The sequence below is a fragment of the Ochotona curzoniae genome, unplaced genomic scaffold (genome assembly GCF_017591425.1).
Source record: "Ochotona curzoniae isolate NIBS_2020 unplaced genomic scaffold, NIBS_Ocur_1.0 contig_2723, whole genome shotgun sequence".
NCBI classification, from domain to species: domain Eukaryota; kingdom Metazoa; phylum Chordata; class Mammalia; order Lagomorpha; family Ochotonidae; genus Ochotona; species Ochotona curzoniae.
Window position 1 is genome coordinate 20629357 of NW_024465573.1, and position 26400 is coordinate 20655756.

The 26400-nt window shown below is 43.6% G+C and overlaps 1 protein-coding gene and 1 pseudogene across 1 annotated transcript in view; both read left to right on the forward strand.

Annotated features, from left to right (window-relative positions):
* Positions 1-4801: 4801 nt before the first annotated feature.
* Positions 4802-6106, forward strand: LOC121153981 (annotated as a pseudogene).
* Positions 6107-14502: 8396 nt separating this feature from the next.
* The window catches only part of HTR3B (5-hydroxytryptamine receptor 3B), a 36826-nt gene continuing 24928 nt past the window's right edge, over positions 14503-26400 (forward strand). Inside the window, exons 1-2 of the mRNA XM_040977269.1 lie at positions 14503-14557; positions 19053-19213. Of these exons, the coding sequence (XP_040833203.1) occupies positions 14503-14557; positions 19053-19213 (216 nt within the window). The remainder of the gene's footprint in view (positions 14558-19052; positions 19214-26400) is intronic.

Here is a 26400-nt window from a genome sequence, read left to right on the forward strand (position 1 = left end):
TGTTTCTTTTTAACTATGTCCCAATCTTGAGGATATTGGGGGAGGCTTTAGATCTGAGCTACCATGTTGTTTACCTTAGGAACAGTATAAAATGAAAACTGCTAAATATTAGATTTACAAAAGATTATCCCAAAGGCCTATTGCCTGCTATAAGTGAGACAGGAGTACAGGTTAACAATAAACTTAAATATAAATGTATCAATGATGTAACATTTTGAAAACAGCCTATTAGTAATTTAAGTTACATAAATCAAAGAAATCTGTGTTAATTAGTAGTATTAGCCTTGGACAAAGTAAATCAGATTTAGTAACAGTTTAAAATCATGTAGATACTTTTACAATTCTATCAGAAAGCTCTGGGGAGTCACTGCAGGTTGCCATAGTCCCAAGGCAACCTGCTCTTGTTGATAAACAAACAGCAACACATGATAACAATTTTAAACAACTTTTATAAAAGACAAAATGTTAAGGCACACAGGTATGCGTGCGCACACACACAGACACACACACAGTTTTGGAGACTTAAAATATTATTCTCAACCAAGCTTAGTAGTAGTGTTCACCAGAAACCAGTAAGTGAAACAATATTAAATCAATAGTCTTGAACCAAGAAACTCAGAGAAAAACGTTGATCACCGCTATGAAATCCCTCCATCAATCTAAAAATGCAAATCTCAGTCTTCCCAATAATATAGCCATCTTAAGAATACATAGTTAACAACCAGATACAACTTTAGAGCTAAATCATTAAAAGCGTGCAAACTAAAATTTAAACCTTCACAACTCCATGGACGCATACGACATTTTGACACAATAAAATTGTACTCCATTTTGCATTTGGCAATAATCGTAATATAATCCAATAGCCTGGTCAACTGTCTCCACAAAACGGGAGATAGATCCGTTGGCATTCTTGAGGCCTAGTAAGAATACCAATGGAAGCCCTAGGATTTGAAACCTTTGAATACTTAAATGCTTTTTTAAAGATAGCTGAAAATATCTGAAAGAAGATATGTTGTTGAAGTTAGCATGACACATTTTGCATTACAATTGGTTATTGATGTGAAATCATCACTCAAATATCTTTAAAACAAATACAAAACCTTGACACATTAAAAGGCAGTGAGAGATTTAACAACTAGCCAAAAACACGAGAATTAGATTAATACATGCACTTTGTAGGCAATGAATATCACATTAATTTAACTTATACCTTGAAATAATCTAACAGTGTGTTACAGTTCAATTCTATACCAAAATTACGATAAAATGTCACTTTTTTTTAAAGAAAAAGTCCCCAAAAAAACCCTCAAGATTTACAAAAGCCTAGTATTTTCTTTGAATTCCAAGTTCCCCAAAGTTACAATGGATATGCAGATAAAATCAGCTAAACATTTATTACAACAAAAGACCTTGAAATTGGTCATTATTGTGAAATCTAGCTGTTAGACTGAAGGCCTGTATTCCAGCATTATAAAATATTCCAAAAGACATGCAGTTACAACCTGGGTACATTAACACACAAAACAGCAAACTTTCACCTTATAATGATATAATGCCGTCACCCAAATGCTCCTTAAAGCAAGAACATCACTTTGTTAATTTTAAACAATGAGAACTTAATGAGACAGAGAATATAAAAATTAACTTAATATAAAAACTTGTATTTAAAAATTAGCATACATGAGTAAGCAATGCTGTATAGGAAAAAGTGCAATATGAATAGCATGCATTCACCACAATTGATTGGAATTTCAGTCTCCAGGATTTACTTGCAGGGTGAAGAGCACAGGTGGGGCATTGAGACAGTGGCTGTTTTAAGTTTAGGATGTTCCTGTTTTGTAAACCTCTGAAAGTTTGGGACCTGGGGCTGGCCCCTCCAGGAGTCTTCTGGCCACAGGCATCTGCCATCAGGATCAAATTTAGATTTACAATCTTTTTTCCAGTGCTGGCCTCTATCAGCATGATGTCTTTGAGTTGTAGGAAGCATCTGGCAATTTTTTCTAAGGTGTCCTGGCTTGCCACAGTTAAAACATTTAGCATTCATTTGCTTTTGAATGGCAAAAGTTTCAAGTGCTGCAAGGCCAGCACGGTGTTTAAATGTCCCTATGTTGTGACAGGCTTTCAGGTAACACAGAAGATCCTTTTTTTCTTTTATAGGACAAATAACAGCCTGGCAGTCCTCATTCGCATTATCAAAGGCCAGTTGCTTTAATAACAATTTCCTAGTGCCTTCTCCCCTAACTTGTTTTTCTATGGAGTCTGTCAAACGTCTTACAAAATCAGCATAAAATTCTCTGGCTCCTTGAATGACTTTTGTATAACTGCCTGCAAATTCAGACCCAGCTTCAATTTTCTCCCATGCCCACAATGCTATGGCTCGTGTATGAATGAGCACAGCTTGAGGTGGCAGTATCTGTTGCTCTGTAGTAACCCACTGTCCATCTCTAACATATCATAAGTTAATTTCCCCTCTCCAGGGAGTTGCCGACCTGATGCTCCTAAGGATTGCAATTTTTCCTTAGCCATATCGCTTCTCCACATTTTCCATTGTAAATATTGAGGAGGAGAGAGCCCTATTTGTGCTATTACTTCAAAATCATAAGGAATCCAGTTTGCTACCTGGCTCCAGCCATTTAAATATTCCCACACAAAGGAAGATGTAGGTCCGTTGGACACACAAGCCTTTTCAAAAGCTGTGATGGCATTAACATCTAGGCTTTCATAAGTAGGTTGATTGTTTTCTTGACTAAGTATGATTGGAAAAAGCATTTGAAATTCATGAGGCCTCCGGGGAACATCAGACATTTGGAAACATCTTTGATCAGATTTAAGAGTGAGATGGCATGGGCTGATGTTTAACTGTTCCTTTATCCCATCCTCATTTACCTCACTAGAGAAATCCTGTGGTTAACACTAAAAATTTTCTTATTTTTCTTAGTTCTCATTTCATTTTCAGTCACATTATGGTAACATCTTCCATTAGGAGAATCTCTCCTGAGTTTTCTTTTCCTAATTTCCACACCTGTAGCATAAGGCCTTTCTCTTTTAGCTGCATTACAGTGGCATCTAGGAGGGTCTCTCACAGATTCTTTTCCATCTTCTTCATCTGTAGTATAAGCCATTTCTTTCCTAGCCACATTACGGTAGCGTGTCCCATTAGGGAAATCTCACAGGCTGCTCTTTGCCATCCTCCTCATCTGTACAATGAGACGTTTCTTTTTTAGCCATATTACAGCAGCCTTTCCTGTTAGGTGGACCTCTTAAGAGTTCCCTTTCTCTTTCTTCCTTGTCCGTATTATGAAACACTTCTTTTTAAGCTACATTTTGGGGGTGTCTCTTCTTAGAGGAGTTTTTTGCAGATTCCCCTTCTAAAATTATAGTAACAGCTCTAATTAAAGCTGATATAATCCAAAAGCTAACTTGAATATCTTCTATCCTTCTGGCCTTTTCACCATTTTTCTGAATAAAATTCTTAAATCCAGTTTCTAGTGAAACCTATAGTGACAAAGTGTCGGGAATAAAACTTCTGTCTTCAGAACACATGTGACTTCTCCCTGCATCACTTCTCTCTCATTTTCTTGGGACAACATTTTTTTAAAAAGATTTATTTATTTTTATTGGAAGGGCAGATTAGATTAATGGAGAGAAGAAGGGACAGAAAGATGCCCCATCCACTGTTTCATTCCCAGAATGACTGCAACAACCAGAGCTGAGCCAAAGCCAGGAGCCAGGAGCTTCATCCAAGTCTCCTGCATGGGTACAGGTTCCTAAAGCTTTGGGCCACCCTTCACTGCTTTCCCAGGCTGTAAGGAGAGACTTGGATGGGAAGTGGAGCAGGTGGGACACAAACTGGCATCCATATAGGATGCCGGTGCCTGCAGATGAGGGGATAGCCAATTAGCCTTCGCACCGGACCCATTGAGACAGCATTCTTTGCTTCTTGGTGGATATAGTGGAAACTGACACAAGTCTTCCCCTGACCTACAACACTTCTGACTCCTTGCCTTCCACAGCTCCAATAAGCTGGCTACTGGTTCAAAGTTGCAGGCGAGGTCTAGGGGTTCATTCAGACCAGGGACCTGCCCCTTATTCTATTGACTTTGCTGGGATACTAACACATCTTCAGCCACTAGAACTGGAGAAAAAGGAGGTTGTCTGAGAAGGGTAGTGTGGATAGGCAGACATCCCGGAAGTTTCCTTCTATTTATGTGCTGAAGGGACTGAATGGCAGAGGTGCATGGGACACAGAGAGGGTTCCCGTGTGCTGGTTCACTCTCCAGATGGGCCAGGCCACACCTACAAGTTCCACTAGAGACTTCTCTTGGACCACTGAAGTTTCACCTGCCCAGGAAATAACAAGAAAATCAAGCATGGTGCTTGCCCTCTCTCCTTCTCTCTCTCATTCAAGCCCTTACCAATGACAGATGTGAGAGTGTGAGCAAACCTGGCTCCCTTGTGTAGCTTTGTCACCATCAGAGCTTCCGTGGGCAGAGGCTAAAATCCAGTCCTCTTGCTTTGCGATTTCCATCGTGAGAGCTTCTACGGCATTTGTACACAAATCCTTATCTCAGAAATGCTTCAGGAAAGTACGTCCAGGTTAAAGGCGATCAGCTTCAGGGAAGTCTATCCGGGCTATCAATATTAACATTCAAGCCGGCTTTCCATAACTTTGTGACATTCCGGAGGTGGAGAACCATGACTTTATGAAGAGCAGGCAAGTTACCTTTTAGGGACCAAGAGTTTGTGCCACCATTGAGCTGAGCTCATCTGCTCTGGGAGTGCGGTTGCTGGGTCGGGTATGTGGTGGCTCTGCACGCTGCTATACTGGCTGTTGCCTTCTTGTCAGGGCAAGCTGTGCTCTGTGGCAGTGAACTTTTGGTGGAGCCTTGGCTGTTTGCAATGGATCTTGGATAAACAAGATGTGCTGGAGGAGCACCAAAAGGACTTTAAGTTTCTGTTAGAAGAGGATTGGAAATCACAATTATTTTAAAAAGTATTATTCAAATGTTAGGTGAACTGAGACAATAAGAAATTACCAGAGCTATAATCTATTTGAAGAAATTACATGCCAGGTGTCTCTGAAGAGTGTACATCCTGCAGTAATGGCTTCTACATGCATGTTTTTGGCATGCACAGCAGAGGAATTTGGAGTCGTTTCAGATATAAGATTGATGCCTACTGATGTATCTGTTTTAAAAACTGGATTTTCATATGCCTTTCCAAAGGAATTTTCTTGCAGGATGAGTCATATATTGGAATGTGAATTATATCTTTCAGAGCTAATGGATATTGCTTAATAGTGTATTGTCCTTATAGACTCTTGCTCTGCTCTATGTGAGGGACATGGACCAACGTCTGTTGCTTCCCCTTGCATGAAGGATAGTGAACGACACCTACAGGATGGGTCTTTGTCTAATGCGTCTTTCTTTCTTTCTTTCTTTCTTTCTTTCTTTCTTTCTTTCTTTCTTTCTTTCTTTCTTTCTTTCTTTCTCTCTCTCTTCCTTTCTTTCTTTCTTTCTTTCTTTCTTTCTTTCTTTCTTTCTTTCTTTCTTTCTTTCTTTCTTTCTTTCTTTCTTTCTCTCTCTCTTTCTCTCTTTTTTTTCCTAACAGAAAACTGATCTTTTTAAGATTTATTTATTTTTATTGGAAAGGCGGATGTACAGAGAGGAAGATATTCCGTTTGATGATTTACTCCCCAAGCGGCCACAATGGTTGGAGCTGAGCCAATCCAAAGCCAGGAGCTTTTTCCACCTCTCCCACATGAGTGCAGGCTCCCAAGGCTTTGGGCCATCCTCCACTGCTTTCCCAGGCCACAGGCAGGGAAGCTGGATGGGAAGCGGTGCCACCGGGATACGAACTGGCGCCCATCTGGGATCCTGGTGCATGCAAGGCACTTAAGCACTACGCTGTCGCGCCAGGCCCTACATCCTTGTTTCATCATACCTCATCTTTCCTCCATGCAGCCTGTTCTGGAGAGCAGAAAATGTCAGACGGCGGTTTGCTGAACTCTGTGGATGTAGAAAAGATTTTGAAAGTTTTCAGGGTTATTTTAAAGCCAGGTGTGCAGTTGAAGAACTTTGATGAGAGGAGAAGATGGCAGTAATCCTTAGTAAGAGGTCAAAACCAAAACCACCTCCGACAGAGAAGGCGCTAAGTTCCCAAAGAAGTGAGAACTTGAGATCCAGCCTTTCTTAAACATTCCAAAGAATTCTGTAAAGAACCATTTGGAGACAAAGCACTGGTGAATTTCAATAATGCCTTCTCTGGAACACAAATGGAAATGAATGGGGAGTTCCCATCAAGCATATTGGGAAATGATTTTATTTTTACAAAATAAATTTTTCTGTACCTTAGTTGATTCTAGTACATAATTGATTAAAATCTGGTTATAGAAGCTTGGAAAGCTTCTAAGTGGGCCTACAGGCAGACAGACATTGCAAAGTTAATAACTTTTATTTAATATTTCTCAAATCAGATAATACAAAAAAATTTTAGGCCAGTAAACATAAAATATAAATGTTTAAAGTTATCTTTGGGCCATTGGGGGAACAAAAAAGGACATACAAAGTCAATATGTGAGTTTTTTTTCCTCTCCTTTCATATGCTAAACTTTAAAGTTGTACTTATGAAATAAATTTCACAAAATCCTGGAAGACTTTGATGATAGTTAGAATGTCGGGGAACTTAGCCAAGTACCTATTGATTTTAAAAGTGTATTTCACTCAATAGTTTTGGTGTTTTGACATGCAAAATAGTACCCTAAGCTATTACAAAGTACAATGTGAGAGACATTGAAAAGGTTTATATGGTCCAGCACGATGGCTCAATCCTCTTACAAGTGCTAGGATCTCATCTGTCACGCCTACTCCACTTTCCTGTTTGTGGCCTGGGAAAGCAGTAGAGGAGGGCCTAAAGCCCTGAGACCCTGCACCCATTTGGGAGACCCAGAGGAAGCTTGTGGCTCCTGGCTTTGGATAGGTTCAACTCTGGTCGTTAAGTCATTTGGGGAGTGAGCCAGCCGATAGAAGATCGCAAATATTAGGAAAAATAAGCAAATATTAGGGAAAAAAAAGAGAAAAGTTTATGGAAAACATATACTACGAACAACTGCATGGACTAAAAAATTTCATTTTATACGAAAACATTTTAATTTCATTTTCCATGAATTTTATTTATAAAGATGTATTTATTTTGGGCACAGCGCAATGGCTAGGTGGTTAAATCCTCACCTTGTACATGCCAGGATCCCATAAGGCTGCCAGCTCATGTCCCAATCACTCTACTTCTCATCCAGCTCCCTATTGGGGCCTGGGAAAACACTAGAGGATAGCCCAAAGCCGTGGCACCCTGCTCCCACATGGGAAATCCAGGAGAAGGTCGTGGCTCCTGACTTTATAGCAGCTCAACTTTGGATATTGTGGCCACTTGGAGTGTGAATCAGTGGATGGAAGGTTTCTTCTCTGTCTCTCTTCCTCTCTGTATATCCGCTTTTCCAATAAAAAGAAACAATCTTTAAAATAAATATGTCGAAATTGTTGCAGGGTGTGAGCAAGAGTACGCCAGACATGTCTAATGTTTAGTTAGGAGTCTTTATTAACCAAACTTTGTGAAAACAGGGCCCACTAGAAATAGAAAATCACAAGTCCATATGGCAGTGCAGTCAGTCATAGCCCAAAGAGGAACAAATGGCCATTACCTTGAAGTCCATCCGTTAAACTGAAGACCTATGTCCCGGCTTCCCCAGCAACATAAGTTATTGAGCCATCGCGCAGGGCCCGAGAATTTTTTTGTTTTAATAATATATACAGGGCCCAGCGCGGTGGCGCGGTGGCGCAATGGTTAAGTTCCTCGCCTAGCACGTCCTGGATCCCATATGGGCGCCGGTTCTATCCCAGCAGCCCCGCTTCCCTTCCAGCTCCCTGCCTGTGGCCTGGGAAAGCAGTCAAGGACGGCCCAAAGCTTTGGGACCCTGCACCCACGTGGGAGACCCTGAAGAGGCTCCTGGCTTCGGATCGGCATAGCATCGGCCGTTGCGCTCACTTGGGGAGTGAATCATCGGACGAAAGATCTTCCTCTCTGTCTCTCCTCTCTGTATATTTGCCTTTTAAATAAAATAAATCTTTAAAAAAAATAATATATACACCCTTTTTTACTGTTGTCGTCAGCCTGGACTTACACACTTACTACAGGAATCCTGAGCAAGAAATGCAAACTGCCTGAAAGCAGGTGACACAATTTCAAACGAACAATGTGTGATTTTCTGGGGCCTCGCAGAACTCTTGGAGGCAGGCGTGCCGGCCACCACAAGGTGGCACTCTGTCCTCAGCAGCCACAGGCCTGCTTGTCTGGGAGCGTAGCCGTTTTCCCAACTCGTCTGTGTCTTCAAGGGCTCTAACTAGAGGTCTGTCACACTCCAGCCATAGTCAGCCAACCTGTTATTAGTGCCAAGGCTTCCTCCTGGAGCAATGACAGTGTAAATTTCAGCGACAGCAGAAACGGGACAAATGCAGCTGTTGTGCATTTCAGAGTAATTGCTCCCGGCCATTTGGAGACAGCTTTGTAATAACAGCGCTCCTGCAGACGCAGACAATATTTCTCTCTTCTATTTTAAATCCCCTCATCACCCTGTCTCCCAAACTCGTGACTGCAACACACGGAAGTCTGGAATTCCCTGTCCCCACCTCCCTCCTCAAATTTTACAAAGTATGGCTAGTGGTCCCAGGAAGGCCTGTCCTGCTAACCTTCCTGCTGGGAGCCCCATTCTCCCTCTCCTCCCCCACTCAACTCCTGCACGCCCCAAGAATGACATTTGTGAAAAGTCCTCTTTTCCCATTCCTCTCTCAAGTCTGGCTCTTTTATCTGCTTCCATCTCATCCAGCCTGTGCATACTTGGGGCATTTCCCACTGTTTTCTAAGTGTTTCTTTTTTGTCCCCTCCAACTCCAATCCCTTGAGTTTTGTTATCTGCATTAGATCCACAGTGCCTACCACAATGTCTTACTCCCGGGGAGCAGGGTCCTAACTTGGGACACTCAGCGAGAATCCAGTGGAGGGATGATCTACCTGCACTCGTGTCTCATGGGTTTATCCCTGGCACTGCTTCTTTGTTGGTTCTGGAGTCAACAAATCTCACTTGGAACCCAAGATGCCATTGACCACCTATCATGAGGTGGGTGGTGGAAGAACAGCACATCAGATGCGGGTTTTTTTTTTTTTAAGATGTATTTATTTATTGGAAAGTCAGATATACAGAGAGGAGAGACAGAGAGGAAGATCTTCCGTCCGATGATTCACTACCCAAGTGAGCGCAACGGCCGATGCTATACCGATCCAAAGCCAGGAGCCAGGAACCTCCTCCAGGTATCCCACATGGATGCAGGGTCCCAAGGCTTTGGGTCATCCTTGACTGCTTTTCCAGGCCACAAGCAGGGAGCTGGATGGGAAGCAGAGCTGCCAGGATTAGAACCGGCGCCCATATGGGATCCTGGCGCGTTCAAGATGAGGACTTTAGCTGCTAGGCCACACCACCGGGCCCAAGATGCGGTTTTGAGAAAGCTGCTCACCTCTTACGTTCATCTTTTCTTTGCATTAACCAAAATTCTAGTCTGTCCATGTGTTAGTTTTTCCCATCTTCTCTTCCTTCCAGCTTTCTGAGCCATGTAAAGAGCATAGAGTAGTTACGTAGCAACTGTCCATCTGTTAGCTCAATCCCAAGTGGCTGTAATGGCCAGAGCTGAGCTGATCTGAAGCTGCTTCTGGACCTCCCATGTGGATCCAAGGGCTCAAGTACTTGAATCATCCTCTTCTGCTTTTCCAGGCCATTAGCAGGGAGCTGAATTGGAAGTGGAGCAACCAGGGCACGAATTGGCATTCCCTATGGGACCACAACACTGCAGACTGAGGCTTAGCCATCCGTGCCATGGTGCTGGCCCCTTGAGTTCTGACCAAAATGGCTAAGTTTGTGGTGATTGATCATGCAGCTGTCGGAATGACCCAGTGCAGATTCAGCCTTTTGAACAGATGGGAACGCTTAGGCTCGGAGAAGCGATCTGACAAAGGCTGTGAGCATGCAGTGAGTGGTGCAGCTGAGAGGCTGAGAGGCTGAGGGAGGTGAGTGTCTCACGCCACAGCCTGATACCTTAGCAGCAGTGCTCAGGGTCATGCCCTAAGGGCATGAGGGCTCCTGGCCAAGAGGGACTCTGTCCCTGCATTCTTTGGGCATCAGAAAAGGTGCATTATCAGTAAAAGTACAGTTCTGAACTAGAAAGAAATCTTGAGTGTGCCCTTGCTTGCCTTGAAATTCCATTTCAGAGGTCAGCCCTATGGAGCAACAAAATCCAAATGGGGCTCCGCTCATAAAAACTTGCGCCTGGCCAGAGTGTCCATTTCTGCCTTCCTCCTCCAGCCTGACCAGATGTGCTCAGAAAATTTGGTTCCCCCTGAATATGTACATCTGTCAAAATTCCTGTCCATTTCAGCATGCCTGCCAAGGGAGGGAACAAAGAGAGTTGGCGATTAACTTCCAAGAACTTTGTTGGAGAGGAATAAAGATATTTAAGGCCTATTTTGTGAACTAATTGCATTTGCATATTTATGGGATTTACTGATATAGCAGTAATTAAAAACTATTTAGTAGTCTTAAAGGACACATAACTCAGTTGCTGTTTGCATAATAAACACTTTCTTATTATGTTTGCATAATAAACCCTCTCCCCGGGCTTCTTCTAAAGACATGGGTCCATGGAAGAGGTACCATGGCTTCCTGGGAAATCAAGGGCAAACACGGCACAAGGTTCAGGGGGCAGTGCAAAGGGGCTTCAGAAGGAAATGTATGCCTAGGTACCTCCTAGGGGGCAGGCCTGGCCTTCCAGTGCTGTCAGGAATGGCCAGCTCAAACCTCAAGTGAGGTGTCAGCTTCCTGTGCCACAGTGAGGACACTGGAGGAACCCCTCAGAACTCCAGGTTTTTGACTTGAGAACACTGAACTGCTTGGAAAGACCTGAAGCTCATCCAAGTCCCTGCTCATCCTTCCTTAAGAAGACAAAGAAGTCGGTCAGGAGTTGCAGCTCAAGAGCTTTCCCTGGATGAGAAGTGCTGTATTTAAGGAGAGTGAGAAGGGTGATTTTTCTTCCCCCTCTAGTAAAAACCAAAAGTTTAGGTAAGAAGTAGTACCAAATCTAAAAGAATGGAGTGAATAAACCCAGACGGGGCAGCAAGGTGAGTAAGAAGAGCGTAGCCAGTCAGCAGGACAGACAGGAAGCACCTGTCTACAAATGACTCAGTTGATAAGTCGTTTTCACAAACCCATCTTGGCAGGAGTCATCAGCCAGCAACCTGTGATGGGCAGGATCCCCAGACTGTCATTAAATTAGCTAATGAGGGTCATAATGCGCCTGCATCACACATCATTAGCAATGGCCTTCCAGTGACAGATGGGCATACAAGAAACTGAAGGAAAGGGAGGGGAGGCGCGTCCCAGAACACCTTAGAGTCACGGCTTACTAAGAAGCCTGCCCAAAATGCAACATCAGTGGCCGTATCCATGAAGACTGCGCATATAGGGAAGTTGCTTTCTCTTCCCAGGAAAACACTACCTGCAGAGCTCTGTGACCTATAGCCTGCCCTCCTTCTGTCCCAACTCATAAGCAGAAACAGGCAGTGCCGAGAATCTATACAAAGGACAGGGCCTTGGAGACCAATCATCTGAGAAGACCCATTTGTCTGTCCATCTTCCCCAAGATGGACATCTTCTGTCTCCCTGTCTTTCTGTAAATCTGCCTTTCCAATAAAAATGAATAAATCTTGAAAGAAATACTCCTCAGATAAACTTTCCTGAAGTGCACAGTAAAGTTTATCAACCTGGTTAAACTTAAATGTATTTTTCTTCTGCAATATTCTTTTTTGAAAGATTTATTTCTTTGTTTTTAAAGACTTATTTTTATGGTAAAGTCAAATATACAGAGAGGAGGAGAGACAGAGAGGAAGATCTTCCGTCTGCTGATTCACTCCCCAAGTGACCACAACAGAGCTGAACCGACCCAAAGCCAGGAGCCAGGAGCTTCTTCTGGGTCTCCCACACGGATGCAGGGTCCCAAGGCTTTGGGCTGTCCTTGGCTGCTTTCCCAGGCCACAAGCAGATTTATCTGTTTTTATTGGAAAGGCAGATTAACAGAGGAGATGCAGAAAGATCTTTCTCCACTGGTTCACTCCCCTAAGCAGCCACAACAGCCAGAGCTGAGCTGATCCAAAGCCAGGAGCTTCCTCCAGATTTCCCATGCACGTGCTGGGTCTCAAGGCTTTGGGCCATCCTCTATTGCTTTCCCAGGCTACAATCAGGGAGCTGAAAGGGAAGTAGGCAGCCAGGATATGAACTGGCATCTCTATGCCATCTTAGCACATGCAAGGTGAGGAGTTTAGTTATCAGGCTATTGCACCAGGCCCAAGAATATTCTAAAATATGTAGACAATGTGAGAAAACAGTACCTCCCCACACAAACAATTGAGAGCAAGTGACTCCATGACGTGCCATAAGCCTTGAATAGTTAGGGTGTTTTTCTCACAAGTAAGGATTTCCTTTTACATAATGTCAAAAAGAAACCAAGAAATGGCTGTTGCTACGTCACTACCATCCAATACGCATACTCCACTCGGGTTTAAGCAGTTCTTCCCAAAACGTTCCTAGCAGTGTGGAAGCACAGGGCCCTCCAGCTGGGGCGTCTGTCCAGCCTTCTTTGGTCTGGTGCAGCTCCTTAGCTTTTAACCTTCAGATCCTTGATCTCTTGAGTACATGCTTACTTTTTTGTCCTTGTAGAACACCCCATGGTAAGGAGCTGGCTGATATTTTCTCGTGTGCAGTCTCAACGTGGCAGTTCTGGCAGTGTTATAACAAATGAGCTCCTGAATCTTGTCAATTCATTCTGTCTCATGGCAGGCAGCTCCCATTGCTGAAGATGCTAATTGTCATCATTTGATTAAGATGCTGTCTGCCAGCTTTCTCCACTGAAAAGTTTTTTTTTTTTCTCTAAACTTTGTAATTAACAAGTGCTTTACATAAATGCTCTGATCTTCATCAAAGTTTCACCAACTAATGTTAGCATCCACGGATGTTTCTTGGATGAATTAATGATCTTTATTATAAAGATTCCACTATACCTTTCCATATTTAGGGGTTGACATTCTAGTTTAAGGAAAAACTCTTTCTTCTTCCCATTTGTTTATTTAAATCAGTATGAACTTGTGACATATTTTCTTTATTAGGTTATAATTTATTAGCACTCTTACTGATTTCAATCTTAAACTGTTCCAGATATGGTTAGTAGTAGCCCCTTCATGTCTTGTCTTATCATGTCTTCATCATTTTTATTTGTTAGTTCTTTGCCTTTCAGTTCAAAAAGATGTTCTAGGCCTTCTTGCCCTGTCTTAGATACAGCATCAATCTTTTTTTTTTTTTTAAATATAACTTATTTATTTGGAAGAGTTATAGAGAGAGAGGAAGAGGGTCGGGGGAGAGACAGAGAGAGGAAGAAATCTTCTATCTCTGGTCTACCCCATAGTTGGCTGCAATGGCTAGGAATGGGAAAGAGTACAGCCAAGAGCCGGAAGTTCCTTCCAGGTGTCCCATGTGGGAAGTGGGGGTCCACATACTTGGACAGGGAGCCAGGACAAGTCTTGAGCCATCATCAGCTGCTTTCCCAGGCTTATTAGCAGGAGCTGGATTGGAAGTGGAAAGCAAAAACTCAAATTGCCACTCAAATAGGATGCTGGCCTCACAGGCAGTGGCTTAACTTGCTATACCTCAATAGTGGCCCCAGTGGTTACCATCTTCAATAAGCCTAGAAACATGACTTCTGAAGAAGCAATTTTTTGATTTGTGGGCAGTAGAAATTTAAGAAAGACCCCTGCTAATCAAAAAATCAATGTTTCTTTTAATTAAAGGAGCCTCAAAAAGCAGAAGCCACTCTTTGCAGTTGTTTTTCATTAGACAATACCACGTTTCCATTAGCTTTGTGTAATTCAAGAGTCCAATAACCATTGTCAAATGCTGAAGATGTTACTGCATAACTCTGATTTAGAACAGCTATTTGGATCTCAATTATTAATGAAATTAGCATCCTGAATGTCAGCAAGAGCACTGCCTTAGGTAAGGGCTGTAAAGAAAATCATATTAGCGTGGAATTTCCTCTCCTTAGGGGCTCCTCTTAGATTACATTATTCACTTAGCTGTCTCCTGCCAGGGAGATGGAACTGTTGGCCATGGCTGATCCAGGGGGCAGAACCAAATGGCAAAGTTAAGGGGTTTCATGACGGCATCATTTCCAAAACACTCATTGCTTAGTGCTGAGACTGCCTTTGGTTTCATTGAGTGTTTGCAAAACAGCCCCAGTGAGGAACTGGCAGAACAGGAGCGGCGGAGCAAAGAGGAACCTGGATGAGAAGCATTGAGTGGCCTTCCATGCAGGTGGCACACTTGTGATTCTCCTCCTTGGGAACGCTCGCAGGGATGTGGGTGACTGAAATGGCTGCTCTGTGGCCCTGCATCCTGGCGGCTGCCTCAGGTGAGTCCTGTTGGTGAGTAGACCAGGCACTGGGTGAGTAGTAGCTCTCAGGAGCTCATGACCATATTTTTATACATGGGGCTCTGTCACTTTCTGTGAGTGCATGCTTTTACTCATCATCTCTAAAATGCCAGTCCTTGTCCCTGCACTTACAGATACACCCACGTATGTCGTCACATGGTGGGGCTGCTTGACATAGCTGAAAATATGCTCTGCACCGTTGGGTTTGTTTGATCAGACGCTGCTTCTCAGAAGTCAAGTTCTCTGCATCTGTTCACTGAGGCGTGCGGACATTCTGCCTCAGATTTGCTTTTATGTATGGAGAATGTGTTTTTATTATTCCCAAATAGTCTTGGCTTCATCATAAGCTGTTGACAGCTCAAAGAGTCTCTTGGATTTCTGTTGGTGACACTGCTTATGAATCATTTGAGTACCAGCTTTTATGCCCATCCTTGGAAAATCTGTGTGCATATCCTAAGGACAGGTACATCATATAAAATTATGAGTATGCCTCATTAGCCTGCAAGTTTTGAGTTTACAGTTCTTAATCATACTTTAGGCATGATCCTTTTCCCCCAAATTTCTGAAATTGTTCTTCTATGCTACTGGTGTCACCTTTATTCAGGGTTGATTATTTTCTGTAGGATACAATTGATTCTAAAATGCACACAAATCAAGAGGATATGCTGTCACTTTCCCAACATTCCATGTTCTGTGGTTCTCTTAGTGCTCATAAGCTTTGCAGTGTAACTGGAAGTAGAATGAGTCAATTATAGAAAAGAGTAAGGAATTTGGTGGCCAAGAAGCCGGATACATTATTTTTTTAATTGGGGAGAGAAGAAAAATAGCCAATTATCATTAAGATATATATAAAAAAAATCCTGGAAGTTGAATTTAAAGGAGAAAGCCATCTTAGTTATAAAATTAAAACCAGGAAATTTCATTAAATGCCAAATGGGTTTCTTCACATAGAACAATTGTGAACATTAAAGTAAGATAAAATAAAAAAGCAGAGGTAAGAAAACAGAAGAACTTCTTAATATCTTTCTAATGTTTTACATCATGCTTGGTTATTGTTCTAAATGTGGCAGAAAAGTTGTGTTAATAGTGTCTAATAAGCATCACTTTGAAACAAATCATAATGAGGAAATTTGCTGCTGAAGGTCTGTCTTCCAGAATTTTGCTAGAAAAATATCAAGGCAGTTTGCTGTAAGAGAACTGAGCCAGTGAATGGCTACTTCTGGAGTGGTATGCAGACAGGAGGCCTGGATGAGGAGAATGTTCTAGCTTCTGCTTCATATTCACTGTTTGCATCAGAGGCCTCAGATAGCTAAAGTCAGGTACACATGGAAAAAGCAGCTCATTCAAACAAGGCAAACGAAGGAATGAGTCTGTTGTAGTCCTAGTGTTCTTAAATCTCTCTTTACCTACAAGTGCTTCATAGATCTATCCCTACCACATTCTACTGCCCAGAAATCTCACTAGTGAATATCTGAAGTTGACTATTAGCATTCAAGCAGGCGATGTTGCTAGGAATCTCTTCTGGGCCTGTTGATGGCTTCCATCAGTGTCCGTTGAAATATCACTGAACTGTGAGTCATTTAGTGCTTGTGTGAGTGTCACATTGCTTTCAAGGGACATAATTTACTGTTAATTAATGGTCACTTAAATCCTTAATCTCTCTCCTATAATTGATCTCTCTCCTTAGGCCAATTTGTATTCACAGTAGAAATGCAATTTATTATTTCTTTCCATCTTAATCAAAGAACCATCTTTCCCCTTTTGGTTTATGTAAGAATACTTAGTTGTGTATTCATTTTCTTTTTTCATAGCTCATTTCTCTTTGCTCCCTAGTTCAGCTTCTAGAACTTTCTGGTTTCCCCCCCCCCCACCAGAAAACATGTGTTTATCCATAGGCGACTGTTTTCACGAAAAGATTGAAGAAGGAAATTTGAGTCCTTTTAACACAGGGGGTAGGGGACATGTATGCATAACTCAGAATTATGTATCCTCTGTCTCAGGTAGTCTCCTGTACTGCAACACATACTTTTCGGCTTCTCCCTGGCTGAGCCTTGCACTGGGGGCTTCCGAGCAAAGTGAACTCCCCAAAGCGCAAGGTTTGCTTTGTGCTGCCAGCCTCCCTCTCCTTGGGGTGTGCCAGTAAGAGATGGTCTCAGGTAGAGAGATTCAGAGCATACTTTTTGACTATAATTCTTCACAAGAAAAAAAAAAACAACAACAACTAAAAAATGGTACCCAGTGCAAGCCACCCATCCACCCATCTTAGCACCACACATTTGAATAGCGGATGCTGCTTTAGGCATCTCCTCGGGTGGCTAGGGAGCTAACATGCTCCTAAGGCACCCAGTTCTGTTGGTAACAAAAGTGCGTATTCCACCGCTGACAGTGAGTCTGGAATTGCACGTCCGGCCTCACTGTTAGCATTTTGGTCACACTGACATTGATAAATCATAGAAACTGCTGCCTGTGGCAGCAAATGACACGACATCATTCATAAAGAAATGGGTATAAACAGGATTGTCACGCAGGGAGAGGCGATCTCATTTACAGTTTCCTGCTGGATCTCTCACACTTTCAGCAGCTCATCAAAAAACCCATCAACATCTCGGAGAGCCCAGACGATTTCACACGCAGGACACTGCAGATACATTTCGCTCATGCACCGTGTCACGAGGTGTGGAATTTGCTTCAGTCCAATGGCTTGGAGAGGTTTTAAATCCCCTCAGGGGTGGCGAGGCTGGTGAGCAAAATAACTTTTTGCAATTCAGAGCAAGCCCTCACAAATTTGTCACTTCCAATTGTGGGTGCTCATTTCTCATGCGTCCTTTCCCCTGGTCTCCCCTCCCTCAACACCAATCACTGTTTCGCCGCAAATCAAGATTCCTGGGCCGGAGGAAATGGTTGTTCCTTAGAACCAGAGAGATTGGCCTAAAACCAAGATCTCATTTTCTGACAAGTGCCTTTTATTTAAAAGAAAGGAGTGAAAAGGAGATTTTTTTTTTTAAAGAGAGAAGTAAGCAGGAATTAGAATCTCATTAGTCCCATTATCTAGGATTCCTTACGATTCTTGGGGTTCACAGGCTTGTGGTTTTGCTTGGGTTGTCTATGTAGTTGTTGAATTACAAAGGGAAAATCAGAAGCAAATAACTAAGGCTAAGTGTAACCTTTTGGCTAAGTGTGTAGATGAGTTTCTTCTCTATGCCAGGAGTGGGTGATGCTGGAATAAAGAAAGGGCTTTGCCTCTAAGCTGCAAGGTGGCTGTCCAGCGGAAATGTAGGTACTGTTTGTGTTCTTGGTGATGGGCCTGATCTACTTAACTTTACAATTAGATTCCTTTATTGGGTGCTTAGGTCAACAGCTTCTTTTTTCTTCATTAAGACTTACTTATTTTTATTGTAAAGTCAGATTTACAGAGAGAAAGCTCTTCATCCACTGGTGGCTACATCCCCAAGTGGCTACAATAGCCAGAGCTGAACTGATCCGAAGCCAGGAGCCTGAAGCTTCTACCGAGTTTCCCACACAAGTGCAGGGTCCCAAGCCTTTTGGCCATCCTTCACTGCTTTCCCAGGCCACAAGCAGGGAGCTGAATGGGAAGTGGAGCAGCCGGGACACAAACTGATGTCCATTTGGGATCCCAGTGCATGCATGGTGAGGGCCACTAGGCTAATGTGCCGGTCCAGCTCAACAGTTTGCTTTAAGGATCTGGCAGGGATAGGTGCTATAACACACTGGGTTGGGCTGCCACCCGGGTTGCCCACATCCAACATCAGCATATTGGTTCGTATCCCACATACCCCTAGCTTCCAGTCCAGCTGCCTGTGAAAGACAGCATCTGATGGATGCAAGACCCTGGGTTCCTGCTGCCTCTGTGGGAGATGCAGAGGATTACCAGGCTCCTGTCTTTGGCCTGGTCCAATCACAGCCATTGTGGGCATTTGGACAGTAAACCAGTATATGGAAGAATCTTGCTCTCCTTTTCCCTCTGCCTCTCCTGCTTATTCTGTCACTCTACCTTTTAAATAGAAAAATACTGTGGCAAACAGAGATCTGTACTCTACTTAAGAGTCACCAAGCGTAGCCTGGTGGCTAAAGTCCTCGTCCTACACACCCAGGATCCTATACTGGCGCCGGTTCATGTCCCAGCAGCTCTGCTTCCCTTCCAGCTCCCTGCTTGTGGCCTGGGAACAGCAGTCGAGGACAGCTTTGGGACCATGTACCCATGTGGGAGACCCAAAAGAAGCTCCTGGCTCCTGGGTTCGTATCGGCTCAGTACCAACTGTTGCAGCCACTTGGGGAGTGAACCAGCAGATGTATTTCTCTCTCTCTCCTTTACTCTGTAAATCTGACTTTCCAATAAAAATAAGTAAATCTTACAAAAAGAAATGAGTCACCAAGCACTGAATGTTCTCAAACTCCCTAAAATGTGCTCAGTTCCTCTTACTTTTGCCTTCCTGGTGATCCTTTTCCTTTACAGGAATTCTTGCTACGGATACTTCTCATGCCAGGAATTCTGCTCTGTATCATCTCACCAAGCAGCTCTTACAGAAATACCAAAAGGAAGTGAGGCCTGTTCATGACTGGACCGAGGCCACCACCATCTATCTGGACCTGTCCGTTCATGCCATTTTGGATGTGGTAAGGACTATCCTGCCCTTTCTTACTCTTGGCAGTCTCCTTTAAAATGGCCTGCAGCTTCTGAAGAAGTCTGAGAAGGTTACATGTTGTTGAGACTTTAGTGGAATTGTTAGGAGGGTTGTACTCTATTCAATTTTAGCTGTTAGTACTTAATAGGCAAATCATGCTTTATAGTCTCTCAGTTTATGTTATAAAGAGCAAACAGTCACGAAATCAGTTTGTGGAGCCTGGTGTGGTAGCCTAATGGTGAAATCCTTGCCTTGCAAGTGCCAGGAGTCAATATGGGTGCCAGTTCATATCCCGGCTGCTTCACTTCCCTTCCAGCTCCCTGCCTGTGGCCTGGGAAAGCAGTGGAGGACGCCCCAAAGCCTTGGGACCCTGCACCCGCATGGGAAATCTGGAGGAAGCTCCTGGCTCCTGGCTTCAAATCAGCTCAGTTGCAGCTGTTGCGACCAGTTGGGGAATGAGCCAGTAGATGAGAGATCTTTCTCTCTGTATGTCCTTCTCTCTGTAAAACTACCTTTGCAATAAAATCAATAAATCTTAAGAAAGAAGGAAAGAAGGAAGGAAGGAAGAAAAGAGAAAGAAGGAAGGAAAGAAAGTTAGTTAGTTTATGAAATTAAGATGTTTTAAGAATTGTGGTCATACATCAATATCTGGGTGATTGGAGACATGAGTTTGACTACGTCAGCCAATGGATATTGGGAAGGTTGCCTTAACCTTGGATTGGCAAAATCAATAGCATTTCAGAGCTATCCAAACCACTTGGGCAGAACCCTCAGAACATGCGCACATAGGGACCTTGGGTTGATACTGAGTGGTGGTTCCCCATCCCTGGGTACTGGGACATTTTGAAGGCTGGGTGTGGCTTCTCTCCTTCTCTCTCCTCTTCCCCCCAGAGACAAGAAGAAATAGGGAACTTGGAAACAATGATTTCACCCACTTCTCCCTTACCCTGAATCCTTCTCACCTTGGTCAACCATGTAATGATCATCAAAAATAAAAAAATAAAAAACAACTTGTATTCTGATTTATGTGGTCATACATTTTATACACTTACCATTATGTTATGAGAGCATGTTTCACATACTCTTCAATATTTGATGTTATCAGTATTATTTTTAACATTGAGTTATGTTACTTGGAAGGTCAGAATTATAGAGAAAAAGAGGCAGAGACAGAAAGATCTCCTTTCTGCTAGATCACTCCCCAAATGGCTGCAACAGCCAGAGCTGAGCCAACCCGAAGCCAGGAGCCAGGAGCTTCTTCTGAGTCTCCCACATGGGTTACAGGATCCCAAAATTCTGGTCCATGCTCTCCTGATTCCCCAGGGAGCAGGCAGGATAGCAACCTGTGCCTGTATGGGATGCCAGACCACAGAAGGATTGATCTGCAATGCCACTGGGCCAGCCCCTGTAATTGGTATTTTTAACTTCAATGCTTCAAGTAAGGGTAGAGAAATATTTTAGCTTTACTTCACATTTCCCTGATAGCTAATGTTTTTGAGTTCTTTCTCATATTCTTATTGGTTCTTTATAGCTGTTTTCTTGGGAGGTGGCCATTTAAGCCTTTTTGCCTTTTTAAAAATTGAACCATTGATCTTTTTACTGAATATTCATAGGAGCTGATTTTATATATACACATACATATTGTGTGTGCATATCTTTTTATGTATAACTTTTTAAAAAAGATTTATTTTATTTTTATTAGAAAGTTAGATATACAGAGAAAAGGAGAGACAGAGAGGAAGATCTTTTGTCTGATGATTTACTCCCCAAGTGGCCACAATGGCCGGTGCTGTGCCGATCCGAAGCCAGGAGCCAGGAACTTCTTCCAGGTCTCCCACACGGGTGCAGGATCCCAAAGCTTTGGGCTGTCCTCGACTGCTTTCCCAGGCCACAAGCAGGGAGCTAGATGAGAAGCAGAGCTGCCGGGATTAGAACTGGCATCTCTATGGGATCCTGGCGTGTGCAGGACTTTAGTTGCTAGGCTACCATACCAGACCCTTAAATCTATTATAAATGTTTTTTCCTAGTTTGAATTGCACCTATACATTTTTGTAGTGGGTTTTATGATTAACAGAATGTTGAAGTTTGGGGAAGTCTATTTTTATATAGTTCTTATTTATGGTTAATGCTTTCTGTGTCCCATGTAAGGACGTGCTACTCAAGGCCACAAAGATATTCTTCTGTATCTTCTGCTAGAATCTTTATCACTTTCCACTCTAGGGTTTTGGTCTATACTCTGCTGAGAACTGGATATTGGTGTGTATGAAGTGTGAGGGGTAAAGGCATTTTTTGTTTGTGCATTTGTATTGTATTGATATAATAATCATTTGTATTAAGATAGTTATTCCAGCATAATTTTTTCAAAAAGGTTCTCCTTTTTCTCTTGGTAAAAATGTAAACCAATTCTCTAAGTGTTAATCTATTTCTCAGAAAACTAGGTAGTGTGAGTCTTCCAATCTTGTTCTTATTTTTTTAACATTTATTCATTTTTATTATAAAGTCAGATTTACAGAGCGAAGGAGAGACAGAGAAGGATCTTCCATCTGATGGTTCACTCCCTAAGTGGTTGCCATGGCAAGTGCTGATCCGATCCAAAGCCAGGAGCCAGGAGCTTCCTTCAGGTCTCCCGTGAGGGTGCAGGGTCTCCAGGCTTTGGGCCGTCCTCTATTGTTTTACGAGGCCACAAACAAGGAGCTGGAAGGGAAGTGGAGCAGCTGGGATATCAACCAGCACTCATATGGGATCCTGGGCATGCAAGGTGAGAATCTAGCCACTAGGCTACCATGCTGAGCCCCTCTTTTGCCTTCCTATATACAATATGGAATCAGCTTGTGAACTTCATATCTTTTTTTTTTTTTTTTTAAATCTTGCTGGTAATTTGGAATGCTGTGGAATCTACAGATCAACTTGAGAGAATTGTCAACAGTATTGTTTTCCAACTCTTTAATGTGGCATATCTCTCAACATTATTCTAGACTAAAATTGTGTTTTCTAAGTTGCTGGGTAGAAGTTTTACATATAGAATTGTCTGTTTGAATGACTAGATGATGTGCCTCTTTTATTCAGTGAATGTGGTACAGTATTTTGATCCATTTTCAAATGTTAAATTAACTCTGCATGGTTGAAACCAATCAGATTTGATTTTTTAAAAAAATATTTCACTGGGCCTGGAGCAGTAGGCTTGTGGCTTAAGTTCCTGCCTTGCATGCACCAGGATTCCATATATGGGCACCAGTTCTAATCCTGACAGCTCCACTTTCCATCCAGCTCCCTGCTTGTGGCCTGGGAAAGCAGTCGAGGACGGCCCAAAGCCTTGGGACCCATCCACGTGGGAGACCTGAAGAGGCTCCTGCTTCCTGGTTTCAGATCAGTTCAGCTCTGGCCATTGTGGCCTCTTGCGCATTGAACCATCAGACAGAAGATCTTTCTGACTCATCTTCTCTCTGTAAATCTGTCTTTCCAATAAATAAAACTTAAAAAAAACCCCAACTAGTTGAGAGGTGTTTCCTCCTCAATTTTCTAAAGGATATTTTTCCTTTCTTATTATCCGATAGAATTTACCAGAACAAACATAAAGACATACAGTTTTTTCAAAAATGAAATCAGGTTTTTTTTTTTTTAACACTTAGAGATGTTCATGGTTTTGATTCCTTCATGTGTCAGTTTTGTTAATTTTTTATTTTTCACGGAATTTACTTCATTCAATTTTTCAAATTTCTTGGTTTAAGGTTTTCACTTTTCTTTCCATTGTTTTAATGTCCTTGGGTTCCCTGGTGACATAGCCTTCATGCCTCCAATTGGTAATATGCAAGATTTTTTTCTTGCTTTCTCTGAGCTTAACATTGCCAAAATTTACAATTTTTATTTCAAAGATGAAAATTTGGACTTACAAATTTTGTTTCACTGTTATCTGCTCTTATCTTTATTAATTTTATTTTCCTATTTTTACTTGGGATTCGGTGTGTCCTTTATCTGGTTATTAAAGTAAAAACTTAGGTAATGGATATTGAACCTCTTTTCTTTTTAAAAAATATTTGTTTATCTGAAAGTTAGAGTTACGGGAGAGGGGAGACTCACAGAGATCTTTTTTAAATTTATTTTTATTTTTGATGATTTTCACATATTTGATTAGGCGATAAGGCTCAATGGCTACAGGAAAGTGGATGATAGCACCATTTCCACATTCCCTTTTCTCCCTAACTATCTGGGGAAAAGTAAGAAGACAAGGGGAGACGCCATATCCAGCCTCCCAACCATCCCAGGGTCCCCAGTGAAGGGCATGCTCTGAGGGTCTTGCTCAAGAGTTTTCAATACTTCAACAGTTCCAAATTACTGCTGATCTCACCACTCCAGCATGATGAAATCTTTCCAGAGTCTACTGGTTGATATAGTCCACCTTAAAGTCTCCGTTTGCCCAGATAGTCACTGCTATCACTTGGCTGGGAGAGTTGATCAATTTTCCTGTCCTCCGCCCTCTGTTGTGGTACCAGGTGTCCTCTATAGGCATATCCTCTAGGTGTGCCCGGACATGCCGTCCACTGCTCTGTCTAAGACACTGAGGCCCATCTGTGATGCATGCACTCTACAGTCAGACCATGGAACCTGCAATTCTCTCCATGGTTGGGGTTCGGAGTCCAGCAATTCAGTTGGAGGGATGTCCATAGAAACTTCATCTGAGGTGATCTCAGACCTGATTCTTGGGTGTGCTTGCCAATACAGGGTCTGGCACAGTCCGTTGCCCCAATCAGCTTTTGCATACGGTGGTGGTTGCAATTGTTGGGTCAGTTCTGCCTCCAACCCTGTCTTCTACACAAACCAATGGGTTCTTACTCCAGGATGATTCTGCCCACCACACACTTGGCCTTCACGCAAACCAGTGGGAGCTGCAGCCTAGTTAGAGCGACCCTCAATAACCTCCACTAGGCCCACCCTCTGCCCTTGTTCCCGTGTTTGCCAGTATGTACAGCAGACTGGTCCAATTTATCTCATAGATACCATTCGGCTTTCATACATGTCAATGAGCATTATAACCTAGCTCAACCCAACCAGTCCCACTCTCCAGCCCACACATGTGCCAACGGGTGCCATTCTCTGCCCCAGGCCTGGTTTTCACACTCTTCAGTCAGAGAGGCAACCCAAGAGGGAGGTGCCAACTGTTTCCCTACTGGGTCCACTCCCACTCCCAGATCTCACACTCTCCAGATGGTTCTACAGTTTAACTTGACAGAATTTGCCCCCCATGCCAGCATCTGCCAGCTGATGCTGCAGCAAAACCTATCTAACCCACACTTATGAGTGCCAGAGGGTATTGTAGCCTGGCTGGGCCTGTACTACCTCCAAATCCAACTCACACTGGTGAGGGCTACAGCCTAGCCCAACCCAGCCAGCACCCTGGTTCTCATGAGCACCAGTGGGTGCTGGGGTCTAGCCCAGTCTGGCATACCCCAGACTCAGCCCACACTTTTGCTGAGGAGCAATGCAGCCCTATCCAGACCAAATAGCAGCCCCTTCTCTGGCCCTCACACTCGCCAACAGAAACCTCAACCCAGCCAAGGTATCTCCTTAGCTCCCCAATCAGGTCTGTTCCCAGCTATAGATCTTGCGAGAGCCAATGGTTACTCTGACCCAGTTTGGCATAGCCCCTCACCTGTCTTGGCCTTTGCCTTTGGATGCTGTAGCCTGGCCTGATCTGGCCTGCACCCAGTCCCTACTCTTGCTGGCAGGTGCTGAATCCTGCCCTGCTCAGTCTGCTCCCATGCTTGGCTCATGCAAACCAATAGAACAGCCTAGTCCAGCATGGCCTATGGTCCAACCTGGTTTCTGTACTTGCCAGTGAGCTAAGGTTTCTTTGGCCATTCCCGGTTCACCTGCTTCTAAAATCAACCCACACATATGCCAACAGTTGGAGCTACATATCTCCCACAGAATCTACCCCCAGACCTGGGACTCTCCTGTGATGGTTAGTGTCATGGCCCTGCCTAATGTGACCTGTCCCCTGTTCTGACTTTCAGTCAGCTACTGGGATGAAGCCCTGCTAGACAGGCCCCCAGCTCTAGCTGTCACGTGGACTGGCATGCGGTGGGCAGAAATGTTCCGTGCTAATAAGCCCTACTCAGGACTCCCATGTGGGCTGGTGTATCAGTCTGACCCATACAGATCTTCCAGTTTCTCCCCTCCAAACCACCAGGTCTCAGTACCCTCACTTAACCTGCAAGTACAGTGGCCCTATCATTGGGAGTCCCTCAGGATTCATTCCTGATGTACACGTATTGTTGCCTTATCCATGGATGACCCTAGGCAGTAGTCCTACCCCCTCAGGACCCCAGAGTTCACTACTAGGTGGCCAGCAGGCAAACTGCGGTGCTATTGGCACTCTGGCTGCCCACAAACCCAGGATTCACTCACTGATTGGCAGTGGTGGCTGCGGCTAGGGCCCCGAGCACTGAGTCCAACCTGACTTGGGTACCCCCAGCAGCCACATGCTTCCGGGAGCTCCATTCACCCAGGCCCCAAGGTCGAACTCACCCTGGCCTCTCCTAACTAGATGGTGGTAGTGGGCGGTGGTGGTGGGCGGAGCCAGGGATCTGGGTGCTGAGGCCTTCATGGTGTAATTACCTTGGAGGGAGAAAACTCAAGCTTAAGCAAGTCCGGTATTTGCTCACTGCTTGGTAGTGGTGGCTGGGGCTGGGGCCCCAAGCACTCAGTCCAACCTGATTCAGTACCCCCCAGCAACCACCACGCTACTGGGAGCTCCATTCACCCAAGTCCCAAGGTCCTCATAGAGAGATTTTATGTTTGCTGGTTCACTCCCCAGATATCTGCAATGGCCTGAGCTGGACCCGGCTGAAGCCAGGAGCCAGGAACTTGTTCCAGGTCTCTCATCCAGCACATGCTCTACCACTTTTCCTGTTAGCAGGGAGCTGGATAGGAAGCAGGGTAGATGGAGCTTGAACTGCCAGCATTGCAGCTGGTGACTACCTGCTACACCACCATGCTGACTTCGCTTCTCCATTATTTCTTTCTTTTTAAAAGTAAGATGTATTTATTTTGAAAGTCAGAATTATATATAGAGAGAGGGACAGACAGAGACACAGAGAGAAATCTTACATCCGCTGTTTGTAACAGCCTGCACTGACTGGGCCAGGAGCTTCCTGCAGGTTTCCCACAGTTAACAGGAGT